At 39.5% G+C, this 18,909-nt stretch overlaps 2 protein-coding genes across 3 annotated transcripts in view; both read right to left on the bottom strand.

Annotated features, from left to right (window-relative positions):
* The window catches only part of NFXL1 (nuclear transcription factor, X-box binding like 1), a 44,141-nt gene extending 35,399 nt beyond the window's left edge, over positions 1 to 8,742 (bottom strand). The window contains exons 1-11 of one of the 2 annotated variants that reach the window (XR_014945983.1): positions 8,460 to 8,742; positions 7,655 to 7,825; positions 7,176 to 7,285; positions 5,966 to 6,099; positions 4,997 to 5,175; positions 4,677 to 4,838; positions 4,452 to 4,552; positions 3,481 to 3,595; positions 3,041 to 3,165; positions 1,806 to 1,928; positions 1,377 to 1,467 (exon numbers count right to left, since the gene is read on the bottom strand). Coding sequence is in view for 1 of the 2 variants with exons in the window: in XM_015862239.2 (XP_015717725.2) it covers positions 1,377 to 1,467; positions 1,806 to 1,928; positions 3,041 to 3,165; positions 3,481 to 3,595; positions 4,452 to 4,552; positions 4,677 to 4,838; positions 4,997 to 5,175; positions 5,966 to 6,099; positions 7,176 to 7,285; positions 7,655 to 7,825; positions 8,460 to 8,619 (1,471 nt within the window). In the remaining variant the exon portion in view is untranslated. The remainder of the gene's footprint in view (positions 1 to 1,376; positions 1,468 to 1,805; positions 1,929 to 3,040; positions 3,166 to 3,480; positions 3,596 to 4,451; positions 4,553 to 4,676; positions 4,839 to 4,996; positions 5,176 to 5,965; positions 6,100 to 7,175; positions 7,286 to 7,654; positions 7,826 to 8,459) is intronic. The other variant, XM_015862239.2, reaches the window with a different exon arrangement.
* Positions 8,743 to 9,559: 817 nt separating this feature from the next.
* Positions 9,560 to 14,102, bottom strand: CNGA1 (cyclic nucleotide gated channel subunit alpha 1). The gene is made up of 7 exons (XM_085547227.1): positions 13,870 to 14,102; positions 13,524 to 13,586; positions 13,136 to 13,165; positions 12,850 to 12,948; positions 11,793 to 11,900; positions 11,546 to 11,652; positions 9,560 to 11,106 (listed from the first exon to the last, which is right to left on the bottom strand). Exons 1-7 carry the CDS (start codon positions 13,983 to 13,985, stop codon positions 9,689 to 9,691), a joined length of 1,941 nt encoding a protein of 646 aa, XP_085403353.1. The 5' UTR covers positions 13,986 to 14,102; the 3' UTR covers positions 9,560 to 9,688.
* Positions 14,103 to 18,909: the final 4,807 nt, after the last annotated feature.

Genomic DNA, 18,909 nt, shown 5'->3' with positions numbered 1-18,909 from the left:
CCAATAAAAATGTTAACTATTAGAAATCATTAATGTCACTTCTAGCTAGGTGCTAAGATGCAATCAGTAACATATACAAGCTAACTATTGATTTTAAGCTTACCCTGTAACGCAGCACTGGCTCCCTAAAGTTTTCCAACCAGAATTTCATTCTGGTATTTAGTTATGATCTTGTTCTGTTATTTAGTTATGATTTCTTCACTGTGAGGGATGGTGAAGCATTGGCACAAGCTGTGGATGTTCCATCCCTGGAGATGTTCAAGGCCAACCTGGATGGGCCTTTGGGCAAGGCGACCCAGTGGGAGGTGACTCAACCAACAGCAGGGGGCCTGAGACTACATGGTTTTTTAGGAACCTTTCTACCCAAACTAATCTACAATTGTATCAACCAGCTCAAACTAATGTAGAAAAAAAGTATTCATTTTTTTTTCCTGACAGTACAAGAAGGGAAGGAACACAGTTAGTGGGGGGGGAGGGGGAACCTACCAGTCTGTGGGGAACCTACCAGTCTGTGGTAATAGATTGAATAGAATGTTAAATGGGACAGCCACCACATTTACCTTTCCCAATCCTTTTTAAGATTCACTAGCACAAAAGCAAGATTGACTGAACAAGTTGTGAATTATTTTCTGAAGTGCTGCAATTTATAGTTCAGAATAGTAAAGTAAATTATACAGGCTATTCTGCTGCTATTTCAGCAGGGTACCAGTTTCTTGAAGGAAAACTGCTGAGAAAATATCCCCCCCAGTTTAATTCCCTCCCAAATGAATATCAAAGCAATTGGTCAGGATAAAAGTGGCCAGGTAATTTTGGTACTTTTCAGGGTATTTTTAACCAAGGTCACTGAATGGTGTAGTAAACTTCTTTTCATTGCTGTTATCATTCACATATTCAGTAACAAGTTTTTATTTTCTCATCTGTATGTCCTTAATACACATTCAAGTTCCATCAACATTTTTTTTCAGCCCGCTCATATCACACACTGTATTCTAGGATTTTCAGAATTCATCCAATCTTAACCAGCATTATCATTTTTATATGTAGTTGGACTTTGTCATGCATATTTAGTGACCAGAATTATTTAGGGAAAAGTCAAGCTATGCATTTTGAATTAAGCAGTTGGAAAGGGGATACAGCATTTTCAGAGGAACACTGCTAAGTAAAATTAACAAGCAAAAATCCTGGCTGTCATTATGTAAGCCCTCAGGCTACAACCAGCACTGAAAGTCTTTCAAACACATTGCTCCCACAGAAAGCCCAAGTGCAAAAAGGGAGAATTCATGAAGCACCACACAGAGTCATGCAAGCACTAAAGTAAACCATGTTTTGTTTATTATTATTGTTTATCACTATAGGGATCCTTCACCTGTTCTTACCTCTGTGGCAGCCTGAAGGACATTTGTGATTTCTGCATCCCAGGGTCCGCCCACACACTTGATCACAAGGTGGACAGTTTCCAGGACAGCACTATTGAAACAAAACACTCTATGTAACTGCAAACTTCCGGTATAAATCTGTCCTCTTCTACTATCTTTCCCCACCCTCCCAGTACTTCTTGAAACCTTATTAATGAAATTTAGTCAAGTTTCCTCAAATTCATTTCAGAAACAGAAATGAGAATATCAATAAAGTTGTTAAAAAAAACAAAACAATAAAAACCTCTCACATTTTAAAGTAGTCTTTTGACACACAAAAAAGCAGAAGGCTTCCAAAAAACATTAGAACATCTTGAAAGTTAATTAATAAATACATATATATTATTACCTAAGGAATACATTTGCAACAGGCCATTTCCAGACGCTTACCTTTCTTCTGCACTGGTGCTTTTGGCAATCACGGGTTTTAGTACACTTTGTCTCACATAAATAAGGCTTATGACAGGGCATGCGTTTAGTGTGCTTCCCACAGCGACACTGTTTTTCAACTTCCTAGGCAACAAGGTAGAAAAAGAAAGGTATTTTTAATACACCCCCAAAAGACAAAAAAAAAAAAAAGAAAAGAAATGGAAACAGATGCAAGAGGAGTGGAAAGGAAAGAAAAGAAAACAGATGCAAGAGTAGTGGAAAGATAGATGTTCTACTACTAGATGGAAAAAAGCACTCATGGTCAAGTAATATTACAGTGCTCTATCACAACAGATGGTATAATTCATGCTCTAAGAGCAATAATCACTGTGGGATTTTGTGTCAGCACACTGCAACCATTGAGCTCTAGATGGCACTTCACAGTAAGACTTCAGCCTCGGTCTCACCAGGAGGATGGCTGCTTCAAGAGAACCACTTGAGAATGCAGTGCAAAACATCAGGTGTAAATGCAAAATGAATTCATTCAAAAAACTACCTCACCAGCACAGTAAATTCATCTACCACGTACATGATTTAAGTAGATGAGTGGCTTTTCCCTGACCTTCATCCCAGCTATAATATACTACCTAAACATACTAACACCACAGACTCCAACTCTGTAGTCAAGGCTGGTCCAGAAGAGACAAACAGAGCTTTACAGGCCAGTCCACGAAAGTTCCACAGATTTTTAGATAGATAGATAATAGATATTTAGCATTATTTTTTTATATATATATATATATATTATATGTATTATTTATATATATATTATATACATAAATATAATATATATATATTTATATGTATATATAATTATATATATATATATTATTTATATATATATTAGCATTATACATATATATATCTATATAAGGATTTTATAGATATAGAGAGAGATATTAGATATTTAGCATTGTTTTCTTACTAACAAGAAAACAGAGGTATGTAACAGCATTTTCTCTTTCATCGATGAAGAAATATTAAACAGAACAACAAGGAAGTTTAAAGAGATGGGGAAAAATTAAGCACCTTTCAGGGTGCACTTAAGTTAAAATAGTGATTACAGTAATAAAACATCTCAGAAAAGTCACGGATTTTGTCACAAATTTCATTTTCCTTAGTAGACTTGTAGCGTTCTGAAGATCGAGTGTTTGATAACACTACTGTATGTGAAACAGCTACACAGCTGGACCGACCTGTCGGCATGTTTCACAGGGACCTCGATGACAGCGCTGCAAACATTTATGGATGCCACATTCTAAAACTTTGTCGCAGCTATCACCGCAGGTGGGCACATCTTCTGTACAAGGCAACGTAAACTCTAGATGAAAGAAGTACAGGCAAACATTAAAGAAAGCAAAATTTAGAAAACAACGCATACTGCAATGTGACTTCAAACACCAATTATCTATCTTGTTTTTGCAAAAAGCTTCTCTAGAAATATTCACATAGACAGGGAAACCCCCTGACGCTAAATCAAGCTCTGAAAGAATGAAGCAAAAAGGTGTTTCAGCTCTCACAGTTCACTGTAAAAACTTTTTTTATGGACCTTGCACTGTTTAAGTAACCTAAACTGCTGACAGTCAAAGGCTGGATGACATTTCTTTAACTTATTGAGGGAAAAAAAAAGTCTTACTTGATTTCCCACATGGACAGGACCTCTTCCCAGAACGAGGACAGCCTCCACAGGGACCAGCATGACAAACTTGTTCACATGTGTGATTACCACAAGGTAAAGCTTTTCCACACACCTGGAAAAGTCAGAGAACTCAGGTGAATGCAATGTAACAAAATGACACATTAAGATAAAGCAATCCAAGGAAAAAAAAAAAAATATATATATAGAGAGAGAGAGAGAGAGATGCCAGACATCTGCATAGAATTAAACTTTCTCAGCAATGAGGAGCGAATTGTAGCAACAACTTTGTTAACAAGCCTTCCATTTCCTGAGTTTGCCAAATGAAACCAATCACCCTGCAGAAATCCTGACTGGGAGACCACTGTACATTGAAGGGTCAGTGATTCACAAAACAGCCTGAGCAGACACACACCTGTACCGTGGTAGGCTACACAAAGCACAGACTTCAGGTCTGTGTGCTGCACACATCCCCCAGCCAGAGATTAGACTTAGCCAGCTAACAGCAACAGGTGAGCCCACAGGCAGCTCCTACTTGGTGACAGTGATTATGCCAAGCGCTCGACCTTGCCTTTATCTAGAAGTGCAGCGAGAAGTTCTCACAGGAACATTCTTTTTGTTTGGTAGTAGTAGTGATTAACAGAATTGTTTTCTTGTAACAAAATCCTATACCAGTCTGAATGAGTAACACTTGCTATGGACAGGGCCTGCACAGCAAGCTGAACATGGATCCCAGGTGCACTAAATGCTACACAGCTTAGGATTTCCACCATTTAAAGGGTCATAATATTAGTTACACTATTCTCTTTCTGTACAGTGTTAGCTCAAATAACAACATTTTAACTGATATTTTACAGAGACTTCATCATTACTCTCATACAGAAATGTGTTTTTTCAATCTGTAATACACTGAGTAATCAAATTTTATAAAGACGCAAATAAGATGAGAAAAGGCATCTTTATGAATGTACCTGCTCACACTGCCACTGAGGACTTGCACAAAGCCTTTCTGCTGTCTGCCTCCCACAGATGCACCGCTGTTTACTGACACGTGGACAAGGCTGACAATCACCTGTATGAAATCATAAATTTACATTGAGCATAGGAATTAGATATTTTGCATTCAACTTGGAAAATAGTAGTATTTCTTCAAAAGTAAAACAACTGCTTTTTTGAAGCCTAAGGAGGTGGTCTACCTGAGTGACAGGGATTCTCACAAGCGTGTTGTCCACACAGCAACATTCGTCCACATGGCAGATGACATGACCACTCCTTGGCACTGCACCTTCGGGGCACTGGTTTAGCTTTCTTACAGTGACAGGATGTTGTGACCATCTTTGGGCAAGGTGGACAGGGACCTAAGCACAAAAGAAAAGAAAATCATTAATAGCTATTCAGCAAATGCTTCCTTAACTTATTCTGAGAATTTTAAATATACTTAGCTTCAATTTAAAGTATAATTATGCAACAACTACAGAACTTGAGGTCAAATAATCAAGAGACACAATGAATGTACCTGGATGACAAAGGAGCAAACATTTATGCCCACAAGGAGGTTTGAGTTCCTTCTCACATACTTGACCACAGGAATGAGGTACCAGCCAGGGGTCCACTGTTGGATTCTCTACTTTTCCGCAGTAACAGTAATACTTATTGGGAGTTTCAGACCGTTTGTATTCAAATCTACATTTTGGGCTATAAGAAGATAAACCAGGAGGGAAAAAGAAAAGCATTAGTTTTAATTATTTCAGTTTCCCTAGTTTATTAACAGCCTACCAATTAAGATTCTTACAACTTGTGCAACCAAAAAAAACTGTATCGATAACAAACAATAAAGGTCTTGCTATACATATATCAGTTAGCCTTGATGGTGTCAGATATTAAAAAAATGCAGCATTCCTAAAGGTTGATAGGAGAAGGTCTGGAGTTCATCAGCTCCACAGGCCCTAAGCACTTTCTGGAGTGAATCACTGATTAGGGAGGCAATGCAAGAGGAACAAAGCAGCTACTAGGGAAAGACAACAGACAAGCACATCCTCCTCAGATAAGAGCAGAGTCCTTCAACGGGCTATGTCATTATAATCATCAAATAAAATGTCAATTTGCTCACATACACCATTTCTCTGAAGCAACTTCACTCATTTTACTTAACATTTAAGGACACAAATAAATTTCACCTGCACTGAAATGTTTAAACGTCCTGTTTTTAAGCACGGTGTATATAGAACTAATCTGTAACAAAGCAGGCATTGTTAACTTGCACAAAACTTGAGACACTGCCAACCAATAAATCTATACCTTATTTCCTAAGCAAACCAGCTTGTCTGAGACCCTACAGTAGAGTTTTTGAATCCAAGCAATTCTTCTAAGCCTTTTCATGTATGTGTTTACATGCTGCTTTCGTGTACCAGTCCCTTCTAAAGCAACTCCAGTGCACAGATTTCACAACAAAATTATCTGTGTAAATATATTATGGAGAACTCACCACGGCCATGGATAATCTTTCTTCCCAAAATCATCATCTGTCAAAGGAGACGACACAAGGAATAGGCTGTCCTTGGCCCACTTCTGGATACACACCAGATGAAATATACAGAAGCATCCACAACAGTTCCAGACCTACAGAGCAGATATAAGTGCCAATTTTTCTTTTTAATGAGTACTTTTTTCCCCCCTCATTGCAATTGATAAAAATCAACAACAAAAGAAAAAACAAACTTGCTATTTTCCCATTAGCGGAAAAAAAAAAAAAAAAAAAAGGATTCCCAAAGGTAAATTACACCTGTTGTCATGTCAGACTATAGAGAAAGTTTTGTTGCTTACAGAGCCCATGTAGTCATAGAAGTGCCCCTAAGCACACCTTTGGAGGTGATACAGTGCTACCTCTTGCCCAAAGTGCAACTACAGCCACCTTAGCAGTTGCTTAACTTTAAGCCCTGAGGGCCTCCTAAAGATGGAGACTTCACAATCACCTTGGGCAACCTATCCATGTGTAGCACTACCTTTCCTGTATCTAATCTGCACCTTTCAAACCTCAGATTGTTCTGCTACCCTTTATTATACCATCTGTCACCACAGGACTGGCTTTAGTTTTCTTCACAACTTCTAAGTGGCCAGAGCCTGTAATCATATCATTCCTTCATGTCCTCTCTGCCAGACTAAACAAGCCCAACTGTAGCACATACCCTAGGTCTCTAAACATCTTGGTAAAAGTACTAAGAAGTTTTCCCTGTTCAAGTTTCAACAGTTACCTAAAAACATTTAAAAAAAGACCTCTTTACAAGAATGGCTTACAATACGGTCTTTTTTCAAAGAGCTAAAGAAGTATAATGCAAAAGAAGAAGCAAACATTTGCTTCCAATGCTGTTCAGCTTAAGAGAGCTGACTTTAATATTTATATATAATATTTAATATTCTCTCTATATCACAGACCCTCCATGGTTTCAGCACATTCCTCACTGCTAGTTCTGGAGGGATATACTATTTTGCTTAGAATATCAACCTGATGCTGAAAAGCAATTTAAGTAATAAAAACACAGTTTTATGCCTTTGGAACCTCTTGCATGATGTGTTGTCAGCTTACAATGAATGAAATATTTGGCAAAAGAAAAGCAGCAGATATTTCTTCATCTTTTTAATAATGTGAGACATTGCTACAAATTAAAAGACTTGAAAGCATACCATGCAGTACTTACAGCTTGGTTCCTTTTAACTGAAGCAATGCAGATCAGACACGTCATAGCCCCTGACTGAAAAGCTTCGTTCATGTACTGTCTTGTACGCTCCAGTTCACTTGCATCTCCATCTTTAATGTACAAAAATTTTTAAAGCCATCAGTAACGTTTGATCTGCTATTCTGTACGTGTTGAGACCGTTGTAAGAAGTAATTTTTTTCCTCTGAACAGAGGCCAGTCATATATTAATACAAAACCACACTATTATAAGTACTTAAGAAAGCTGAAAAACTGTACCACTGGTTCTGCTGAACAAGGCAAGAAGCACAGCAAGTATGCACTGCTGGGAACAAGTATTTTCAATATATCAGAAAGAAAGAAGTACATCAGAAAACAGCGTTCCCCCTCCAATTGTGCAAAAAGTCTGAGACATAACCAGTAGTACTATCCCTTCTATGCTTTCATATCCAAATAAAAGTCAATATACAGAAAAAGCTTACCGGTTTGACTGGTGTAAACGGTAAATGTTTTCGCCAAAATCTTTCCTTGCTTTATTTCAGCATCTTCATCATCGTCTTCTGATGAAGAACTGAACTGCTCCTCGGCCAGCTTTCTTGCTGCAGCCTGATTCGCTTTCTTAATTTCATCAAATTTCTTCTGTGAGGATAATTCTATTAAAAAAAAAAACAACTGTCACAATCTTAACCACTGTTTACAGCACCACTGCATCCAGACCTTCATCCTTTCAATTGTCCTTTTCTTAAAGAGTTTGCTTAATTTACGTTACACTTCCAATACCACACAGGAGAACAGACACTACTTCTCCTTCTTCGCTGGGCATTATGCATAAAATTCACAAGGGGAATCACTATCTGTCCATTACTTGTAGCCTTCAGAGGTCCTACAGCAGCTGCTGGTTTCCCACATCGGCCCACACACGCCCATCTTTCCGCCCGACCCCACCGCGCTCCCTAACAGCTGCTAGTCACACCGCAGCCGTTCCTCGAGGTTCAGCCCATGGCTCGAAGGGCACCGACTGCGGACACGCCGGGACAGCTCCAGAACACAGCACACACACGGGGCTCCTAGAGGGGGGAAAAAGGACTCGCGGGGCCCCCTTCAACCCCGCGCCTCCCGGCCGCTGCCAACGCTGAGCTCCCACCGGCAGCGGGGCTGGCGCCGGGCCCACCGCCACACGCGTCCGCCTCGCTCTCCCAGGGCCCCGGCCCAGCTCTGGGGTCTTCCCGAGGCCAGGCCGGGCTATCGGACCCCGCCGGATGGCCGATACGGAGTAATGGCACTCACCGCAGGTCCCCTCGCCGCCGCTCGCCGCCGCCCGAACACACGCACCTCCGCGGCCGACAGGAGCAGCAGGCCGGGCGGCCGCCCCGCCGCGGTTGGGGAGCCCATCCCCGAGCCGGCCGCGACCCCGGCCCCGGCCACCCTGCCGCCAGGCCGCCTCCATCCCTCCCGGCCAGCCACAGAACGGCCGCGCTCCTCACACCCCCGGCCGCAGCCGCCCCGAGGCGAGCTCCCCGCCCTCCCCGCCGGCTCAACCCCTCCGCACGGAAGCGGCGGGCGGGGGCCTGACTACAGCTCCCAGCGCTCCCCGCTCGGCTGCCAGGACACAAGCGCCGGGACGGAGAACTACAGCACCCAGCGGGCACCGCGGGGAGGACTGACAGGAGGTGCAGCTGTGGTACCTCAAGGTGGGGGGAGGCGGGACTGCGTGTAAGCTCTGCATTGAAGGGTTTCTTCCAGTAAATACACATCGATAGGAGTTAATAAAAGATTTCAGATGGTAAAGAGCTTGAAAATGCTAAATAAGCTGCTTTTATGTGGCAGTGGCAGCTAGCAACTACAACTCATCACTGAAAGATCCAAGAGAGACAATGTGTGCAGTAACACCCCGTCTTTATTAAGACTCTGTATAATATCAGTAATTCCATAACATTTCTCTAATACAAAAACCTTAAACTCTTCAACAAAGATGAAAAGTGCTTCTTAAGTTCCTAGTAAGATATGACACAGCCCTATGGGATGCTGCTGCCATTAGATAAACCTAATTCTTTAGAAACAAAAATACACAGTTCTTTATGTAATAATCTCCCATATTTAATTAATCGTACTTTAATCAGCAGATATTAAATTGTGTTTGTTTATACACAACTTATTATCACAATTCATGCCTATATTCATTTCAAATAATTAATACGATTACCAAACCTTTCCATCTTTCCATAAGAAGACGTAAAGAAATGATTTAAGAACAGTCAGGAAGACCTTCAGTATTCATACACAAGTAGGATACATTAGATGTACAAAGGTGTAACATAAAGAGTAAGATCTTATGTCCCGTCCTCATTCTTGATTCTTCTTATCCTTCCCTAAACCTGACAAAAATTTGTTGTTTTTAGGAAATTGGTGGTATTAACTCAACAGATAATTTTTCATAAGTAAGTAATCACTGAGTCATACAAGATTAGAGAAAAACGTATTCAGCCCCATGGGCCTTCAGTCCTATTGCCAGGTTTTTATTCTGTTTTTGCCGCTCCAGGTTTATCTGGGGATGGATCTGCTTCTTCAAAGTCTAAGAATTCTTGCTCTATAACTGGCTTCAATATTTTCTCAATTTGTGTAAGTCTTTTTTTCAGTTTCTGTTGTGAAGCATCATACTCAGCTAACAACCTGGCAAACTTTGTTTGTAACCTGTCCATTGATCCTTCCATATAAGCCACCTTCTCTTCCAGGTCTTTAGGATCGCTTCCTAAATTTGCAACTTCAATGTCCAGCAATCCATCTTTCATTAGGATTTGTTTACCTTTTTCTTCCAGCATTGCCTTTGCATCGGGATACTCTGTTAAAGCCTCCATGAGATCATCTTTAGACAGACAGAACAAGTCTGAGTATCCAATACTTCTAATATTGGCTGTTCTTCGATTGCCAGCTTTGCTACCTTTGATATTAAGAATGCTTATCTCTCCAAAATAGCTGCCATCACTTAGGACCACAAATTGTGTCACTCCATCATCAGCGACTACTGCAAGTTTGCCTTCTTTGATAATGTACATTTCTCGTCCAATATCTCCTTTCCTGCAAATATAGTCCCCAGGGCTGTAGACTTGCGGCTGGAGTTTCAAAACAAGTTCAACCAACAGGCCAGCTTCACAGTCTGCAAAAATCCGAACTTTTTTTAGTGTTTCCAGATGAACGTTGATTGCAATCTCTGCTCTTAGTTTGTCCGGCAGATACTTCAAGACTTCCCTTTCATCCACAGCCTTTTTGTTTGTCCAGAGATAGTCAAACCACTTTATAACTCTTTTTTCCATGTCTTTACTTACATTTCGAAAGTGCATATACTGCTTGATAGCATCAATCTTTGCTTGAAACTCTGCCCTGGCAGCATTCATGTTGGAGATCATAGAGCCGACATTACCAACGATGGTGGCAAAAATCAATACTCCAACCAAGAAGTCAACAACCACAAAGAAATACTCCGAGTCCCGTACAGGAGGAGGTGTTTCACCAATAGTAGTCAGGGTCAGAGTGGACCAGTAGAGACTATAGACATACTTTCTGGTCAGACGGGCAAATTCAGGATGGGAAGTGTTGGGGTAGACCCACGTGTCAGCCCCAAATCCAATGGCTTTTGAGATCGAGTAATACACACAGGCATTCCAGTGAATAATAATCACAATGTACATGACAAGGTTAGAGATCCTGAAGATATTTGGGTAGTTTGTCCTTGTTTCTGTTCTCTGGAAAAATTCAAACATCCGAGCTACTCTGAGCAGTCGGTTTATTCTCAGTTCTGGGTAATTCAGTCCTAGCTTAAAGTATAAGAGGTCAGTTGGTATGATTGACAGAAAATCCAATTTGAATTGTAGGGAGCTCTTATATTTCTCTTTAAGCTTTTGTTCTTCTTTCACTAGAAGACCTTGTTCCAGGTAACCTAAAATCAAATTGCATGTAAGTATTAATTTTTTTCATTTTCAATTGTTCTGTATTTAGTGTCAAAGCAAAGGGGAGTTGAAAAACATGTTGTGTGCAAGTTCCAGATGATGCATAATTTTCTTTTTAAGCAATTTCTCCTATGTCCAAGCAGTCAGCTTAATGCCACGTAGTTCAGCTTAAGCTAAACTATACAGCTTTGAAAGAATATGATTTTCTTTTCACTGTTCTGTTCATCTGATGAACATTTGGAGGAGATTAAAAAAAAAGAAAGGAAGAAAGAAAACAACAAAACAGGCCATGGGAAGGGTGGTTAATGGGGGGAAAGAGTTAGAACCTTGGACTTTCAGTTCCATATTAGAGGTATCTAGCTCTAGGCATGGTATAAGATTTAAAAATGAACGTATTAATAGAAAGAATGAATTATCAAGTATACATACCTGTTCTTGTCCGTACAAACATGTCAGCGATATAGATGACGTCAGAGACATAATCAACAATAAACCATACAGCTAAGTAGTCATTCTGAAGCTCATCAAAACAGGCTCTGAATAGGAAAAGGAAAAAAATAAGTTAACATGGAAAGAAAATGAAACACTTGCATGAAATGACTGACGCATGAAATAAATTTTCCATTAGATATATATATTACAGTTTGTCAGAAGTTTTATTAATGGAGTACCTCACCTAGCAATAATCATAGTCCAGTTGTACATGACAGGCATTGTGATGCAGAACAACCAGTTGTAATACATATTTCCTGCTGGATCAATGATGAAAATTTCTTTCTTCTTCCTGAGTGATAGGTAGAGAAAAAAAGCTATGAGAAACAACTGAAAATACATGTAATGAATTTTGAGGAACAAAGAATTCCAGAAATAACTATTGTTAAATAAAAGGTCTTTATTAAAGCTACGCTTCCTTGAGTGAATGCAATAATGCAATCGTGTGAATATGCATGTTTGAATGAGACAAACTATACCTTCCTCACAGTGAAGCATCTAGTTCTGAGCAAGGTGAATTATCAGCACAATTCATATACAGAAACCGAAGAATATGAAAACAAATAAAACACATTTCTCTTAATTGGTCAAGAAATGATGACTTTTCCAAGAGCAGCAGCAACAACAACAGTAAAAGGAAAAGAAAAAGCAAGAGCTTTTAGGTCACAGCAAAGTTTACTTGTTTATCGGTGACACTGACATGCAGAAGACCTTCCTTTAGTAGCACGTCTTTTGCTGCAGAGCATTATCCAAAATCTGTTGGATAATCAGGATCCACACTAGACCTTTTTTCTTTTGTGTATTTTTTTAGATCAATTCCATGCAGCATATGTATTGCCATTCAATTATCCACATAGAAAGATAAATCAGAACAATTCTGTTCCTAGGAGGACAACAGTATTCCATATACCAATCCGCTAGAGAGTAAGCATCTTGTTTACACCACATCCATGGATGCATTCACAGAATCACAGAATGACCCGGGTTGGAAGGGACCTCAAGGATCATGTAGTTCCAACCCCCCTGCCTGGCAGGGCCACCAAACATACACCTTTACTAGATCAGGTTGCCCAGGGCCCCGTCCAACCTGGCCTTGAACACCTCCAAGGACGGGGCATCCACAACCTCCCTGGGCAGCCTGTTCCAGGGCCTAACCACTCTCCTAGTAAATTCTTTTTAGTTGTACTTAAAAATCAGTTTTATCAAACTGACATAGCAAGACCTAAATGCAAAATACTTACTCTTCATCCTTTTCTTTCTTCTTCTTATCTTTATTTTTGTGTTTTTCCTTTTTTTCCTTGTTCTTTTGTTTTTCTCCATCCTTTTTATTTTCTGACTTGCTACAAAATAGGTTTACATTTTCGGTTATTACAGATTAAGCTGAAGCATATTTGGAAAACCAAATGCTTTAGAAATACTAGTAGCCTCCATTGGTAGCAAAAAGCAGCGCTCCAGCCAAGAAGTTAACAACAGTTAACAACCAAAAAGAAACATTCATAAGCCCTTAAAGTAGATTTTCCATCTTACCTCTTCTTTTCTTTTTTCTTTTTCTTCTCTCTTATGAAAAAGAAAATACAGTAGTTATTGTTTTTTCATTTAATTATTAGAATCACCTTAGTTTGTTAAGGATAAACCATTTTGCTTAGCTGTTTGGTCTTGAAAATTGTTCTTAATGCATTAATGAAGAACTACTTCTATTTACAGTTAATAGATACAACAACAATAGCTTTGCTATTGGGAATGATCTTAATATTTGATGGCTGTAAAGTTCAAATGTACGTGCAATCTCTTTTGAGATTACTTGCATGACACAAATGCTTGTGAGGAAATTATTAGACATAGATTATTCCTTTACATTGCTACTTTAGCACTCAGTAAAGCAGTACTATCACTTTGAAAATGCAAAGGTACTTACTCGTCTTTATTACTGTTGTTGTTAATATTGTATTGTGCAAACACTCCGGGTAGAAACCGTTGCCTAGAGAACAGTAAAACAACAGTTATATATTACCTGCTGAAATTAAAGGAAAATCATTTCGTCTACATTGTCACAAGCTGATTGTCACAATTTTAATCACGGGATGAGTAATCTATGCAAATATTTACAAAAAAAGAATACATCACATCACTAGAAAACCAATTTATTAATAGAGTGAGAAGGAAGTTAGATGAAAGCAAGTTATCTATGCTTAATTATTCAAAATTATTAAATAATAGAAAAATAAACTACACACACAAGAATGAAATGGAATGAAGCAAACCTGGCACACCTGTTTTCCCCTTTCTCTTTCAGTCCAGGATCCTCACTGGTGTCTTGCACCACCACGCTGGGAATAATTGCATGGGAATGATGGGTCTCAATTACTCCTACCTTCATGGTCAATATTGTCTTAGCTTGGGTAAGAGAGGGAGATTAATTTCAGAAAGTATCACAACTAGCAGAACACACCTCTTTCTTTTCTTTTTCCCCCTAAAGATAAGTCTTATTTCCTGCTTCCCCCCAAACTCCTCACAGTTCTTCCAGTTTCCTCTCTCACATGACATTCCCTTCAGCTAAAAATGGTGCTGTTGGTGCTGCAGTATGCTGAGTTATCAGGCAACTGAAAAAATAGAACATTTTTTGAAGCCTCTCTTGCTATTGCACTTGGTTTTCAACCAAAGACTCAGAAGCTTTTTCATGGAGATGGATAAATAGGCTCATGAACAGGTGACATCCTGAATCCTTAGTATGTATGACATCTGAAAGTTATGCTCTGATGACAGCAAGAATAGCTGCTGTAACTCAGAATTTGAAGACTGCTGTAGTCTTCTCCTTACTTGCAGAGGATGTAGGACAAGCACATCTTATGTGCTTGTTCATGTCTGGCTTGTTCACCTCAATATTAAAACAAAACAAACAACAACATCAAGAACCCTGTAGGGTGCATAATTAATATAGTATATCATAAACTTTTAATCGCTGAAGTAATTAACTTCTGCTGTCTCTTTCTACCATTATTCTTATGATTTTGTCAGTTATATCTTCATATCAATAAGATTGCTAATTGTTGAAGCATCAGGAGCATCTACAAGTGATCTGCTGTTGACAGGGCCTTTTAGCGAGGATTTCAAACTAGATGCTATCCACTGCAATAGCAATATCCCTATGCACATGAAATCAGAGTGTAGAGATTCCTGTAGCCCACAAACTGAGTAATAAGCATCTGTTCCACTGGTAAATAAAGTGCCATAGAATAAACCAGTCTTAAAGTAATTCCCTTCTGTAGCAAAGCACACAGCAAAAGAGAAATACAATGGTACAGCTGCAACAGAACTGCCTGATTTATCTGACTCAGCAAACCAATGAAACTAAAAAATATTCCTATACAAGAAATTGGAGAGGAAACCCTGATTGAAGCAGCTGACAGACATGAATGATACACATAAGAAATGATATAGAAATATACATTACTCTAGAAAGCAGAAAACTAAAGATTGAAAGCTAACATCTGTTCTTTCAAGAATAGTCCTAAATATTGTCTAGCGTTGCTCATCAGTCTTTAAATGCTCAACAGTAAGCATCAGGTCTAAAGTATCACAGAAAAACACATAGCAAACATTAGGTCAGATTCACCAGCTGCCTAAAAGCTGTAACAGTTTTCACTGACTTGCTCCAAGGGTAGATTGTATTTGAGTGAGTGGAGACTGAAAATACACCAGGTTAAATTAAGCAGCTTTGTATCTGCTTACAGGTGCTGTGAAAGCTCTGTTAATGCTGGCACACAAAGCCCCACCCTGATTTGACCTATATCCTCTGCAGAGCTCACAGGTATAAAACAAAGCTGTGTCCAGCCACTTCCAACAACTTTGCATCAAACAACTGTAAGTGTATTCTACATCAGTCCCCATTAACACTCCCAGTAGCAGCTTTTAGGAACTTGGTTTTCATGTTTATCTTTGCAAAAGGATGACAGCAAAATAGATATCTTAGACTTTGTGATATGCAGACATACTAATTTGCCCATAGGCTAGAAATAAGACAGTGAGAAGTGTGGTGAAACAGAACATGTAGAAAAGCCACACCTATCCAGAACACATAGCCTGGAGTTTGAGTAAAGTCTATGTTCTGCAGTTTCCCATCTTCTCCAGCTGAAAAGAAATTTCTATGCTTTTTTTTTTTTTTTTTTTGCAAATAAACCAATTTCTCTGACTCCATTCATGTCTAACCAAAAAAGAACTGTAGGGTATTTTGTGTCCTGAGAAAGCAGAATTTGCTGGGAGTGAAGAGCAGCTTTTTGGAGCAGGACTAGAGAGTTCATATTTCTGAGGCACATGAAGCATTTAGTGGGCATTAAGTATGCTTCAAAATTGTCCACACATAGAAACTGGACGCATTTACTATCCTGTAGTCTCAAAGAATTAAATCCAAATCTCAGCTCAGGTGGCTGCTGCCCTAGGTTGTCTCACTCCTCATATAGCCAAGGACACACAGCACAACAATATCTTTAAGTTCCATTAGTTCCAATGCACACTGCTTGGAACCTTGAAATTGTTGAGTCTAAGGTGCAGAAATGATAATGCAGCATGTGCCCCATGCAAACTGAACAGACATAACAGTTCCTGCTGGTCTGGGGACTGCAGTCACTTTGTCACAGCTTAGTACCACATTTCTGATTACATTATAGAGCTTTTTCTAGCAAAATATTTCAGGCTGCCTTTACTAACTTGTATCACTATCATGTTTCCTTTCCTGTGTTTGCACATTCTTTCTTAAACTGGTACACTGTCACGTCCCGTTACACTGATGTTATGTCAATAGTCAGATGCTAAATGCCACCTTGTAGTATTCATGTGTGAAGTTTGAAAGTAACACAGATAAGTGTGGTATTTTATTGCTGGTATTTTAGGTTATTAATTTCATAATTTCTTTTGCTGTATCATCACCAACAACTTGCTTTTACTTCCCTGCATTTCTAAATGTGACTACTACAGCAAACTACTGACTTCTCAAATCTTATGAACAACAAATTAAATATGTTAATTCCTATGTGTCAAAATCTTTAGGGCTGCACGAAAATGAGGGCAGCATTATCCTACAGGACTGCAGTGAATGGATGATCAGCTTCCACCTCTTCTGCTTTCTTATCTTACCCATTTCTCACCTTGTCATTGGTCCACTGCATTCCAAACCACAAAGAAATCATCAGCAGATTTAAAACATGAAGTCTATCAAAGCATGAATCTTCACTAACATTAGCAGTTCTGCAGTATAAGGTATAATCAGTGTACACGCTTACCTTGGTAATGTAAACTGCTGCTTCTTGTAGCAATTCCAGTCCTCTAGATGAGCCACGGCTCCTTACTACGTAAGTGGAGCCACCGTGGTAAGCTAAATATCATCAGCATATCAGAATATCAGCCTTAAATCCCTTATTATTTGATTTCTCACGGAGCCAGCTCTGTGTGTGGTTCCCCGAATTATTCCCAGGGAAGGACATGGATGTTAGAGGAGGATTTCCTCGACCTAGTGATGGATTTTGAGATTTAGAGAGAGATGACAGTGACAGTGGCAGTCACTATTATCCTCCGCCTGAGCAGATGCTTACTGGCCCTTTTGACACACAGAAGAAATGGCAAATACTGGAGCATGCTCTGTCATAAAACTAAATCCAAACCAATCAAACAAACACCTGTTAATAACTATATACTTGGTGCCCATTTTTTACCCATTTTTGTAATAATGGGGATGCATTTTTTGCTGTAGCAACAGTTCTTCCCTGGAATAGAAAAAAAAAGCATAAATGCAAATTTCCTGTTTATGATTTTATCCTCTTGATGAACAATAACAACCATTGTCAAACTATTGGAGGTTCTTCACTAATTTAACATAATTTTTACATTCCTAATTCTTTAAAACATAAAAAACAAACAAATAAACCAAAACAATAACACCAATTGTATACATAAACCTAGTGGAAAATCACTGAATCACAGACTTGCAAGGGTTCAAGACATATATCTTCCCTTAACCAAGAGCAGGAGAAAGCAATACTGCTAGCATTGCTAGAAGCCACCATAAACTTTGCAGTGCACATGACTGAGTGGTCTTTCATGTGCGGATGGATGAGCTGTAGCTTTAATCACAAACCCAAAATGATGCTCAGTACCACAAATCAGTCTCCTGACCAGGTGAACAATTCAGCCACATCTGGTATTGGATTAGGGTTGATTTTATCTGTCATTCTCACAGGCTTTTGCCTGGTCTGCAGTCTGAGTGATCCCAGTGTTGAATGCTGAGCAGCTATTTTGTGAGTATGTGGTGGCACTGAGTGGCCAGAACTTACACCTCAACTGTGTATCTCTTGAGCACCGGACCATAATTGTGCCCTCAGTGAAAAGCAGATCTTTATTTGGCAGAAGTCTCGCCCTGACATTTTAGGTATCAGACAGTGCCTGCGCTTTGTCTCTCATTCAAACATAAATTGCAAAGTAGATTCACCTTTTTAATCAGGTGGAGAAAAGTGAGCTTTAAAGGAACTCAGACTTCCATAAGTTGCTCTTACCTGTTTTACAGGAGAGCTTTTCAGCTCTCAGACGTAAGAGGTTGAATCCCACTGCGTCCAGCCAGTTCCCTATCCAAAACTGGCACAACTCTATCCCCCTTTAAAAGCCAGTTAAGTCATTGACTAGTTTAGAGGCAATACCTCTCCCCAGGGATACTTCCCGTACCATTCTGTATTTCAGTGAAGTAACCTTAACTGTTAAAGGAGGATGCCTGGCACTATTGGATTATCATTGTAGAAGGCCAACTGTAATCTATTTCTGTATCCTGCTTTGTCAGTGTATCTGTAATTCTTCTCAATCCTATTAAAGCTGTCTCTAGATTCAAACACTCCTATCCAAAGCACTTGAAACATCAAACATAGGCATTCATAAACAAATAGATTTTAACAGAACAGCACTGCATTGCAGCTGCACGTGTTGTAGCTCTGTGAACAAATGATTGGGTGAGACTGCAGTTGGGGCAGGCTCATTTTCTGAAAATACTGTCTTCTAGTGTCTTCTAGTGCTGATGACATTTCAGCGTGCAATGCATGTAACATCAGAAAGGCCATAGCTGAGAAGGCTCTGAGGCTTCTGGCAAGCGGCGTCTCCACCAGTAGGTGGTACTGCACTTTTACTTTAGTTTTAGAAGGGTTCTAGGTGGAGAGAAAAGAACTACTTGCAGTTTAAGATGTGTGTTAGTGTGTTAGAGTCACTGATGGGGATGAGGTTGGAATCTGAACACACTGGGCAGACTTTCAGCTCAACTTTCTGTGAAC

The sequence above is a fragment of the Coturnix japonica genome, chromosome 4, assembly GCF_054131305.1.
Source record: "Coturnix japonica strain WE chromosome 4, WE-NBRP24, whole genome shotgun sequence".
In the NCBI taxonomy this organism is placed as follows: domain Eukaryota; kingdom Metazoa; phylum Chordata; class Aves; order Galliformes; family Phasianidae; genus Coturnix; species Coturnix japonica.
This window is presented reverse-complemented; position numbering and strand designations above follow the sequence as displayed.

What these genes read in the sequence shown, in the direction of transcription:
- CNGA1 (XM_085547227.1), bottom strand. Translation starts at nt 13,985, where the DNA reads ATGAAGGTAGGAGTAATTGAGACCCATCATTCCCATGCAATTATTCCC. An exon ending in AACAACAGTAATAAAGACGA is followed by an intron (nt 13,166 to 13,523) that starts GTAAGTACCTTT and finishes CTTTTTCATAAG; the next exon opens with AGAGAAGAAAAAGAAAAAAG. An exon ending in AAGAAAAAAGAAAAGAAGAG is followed by an intron (nt 12,949 to 13,135) that starts GTAAGATGGAAA and finishes CCTATTTTGTAG; the next exon opens with CAAGTCAGAAAATAAAAAGG.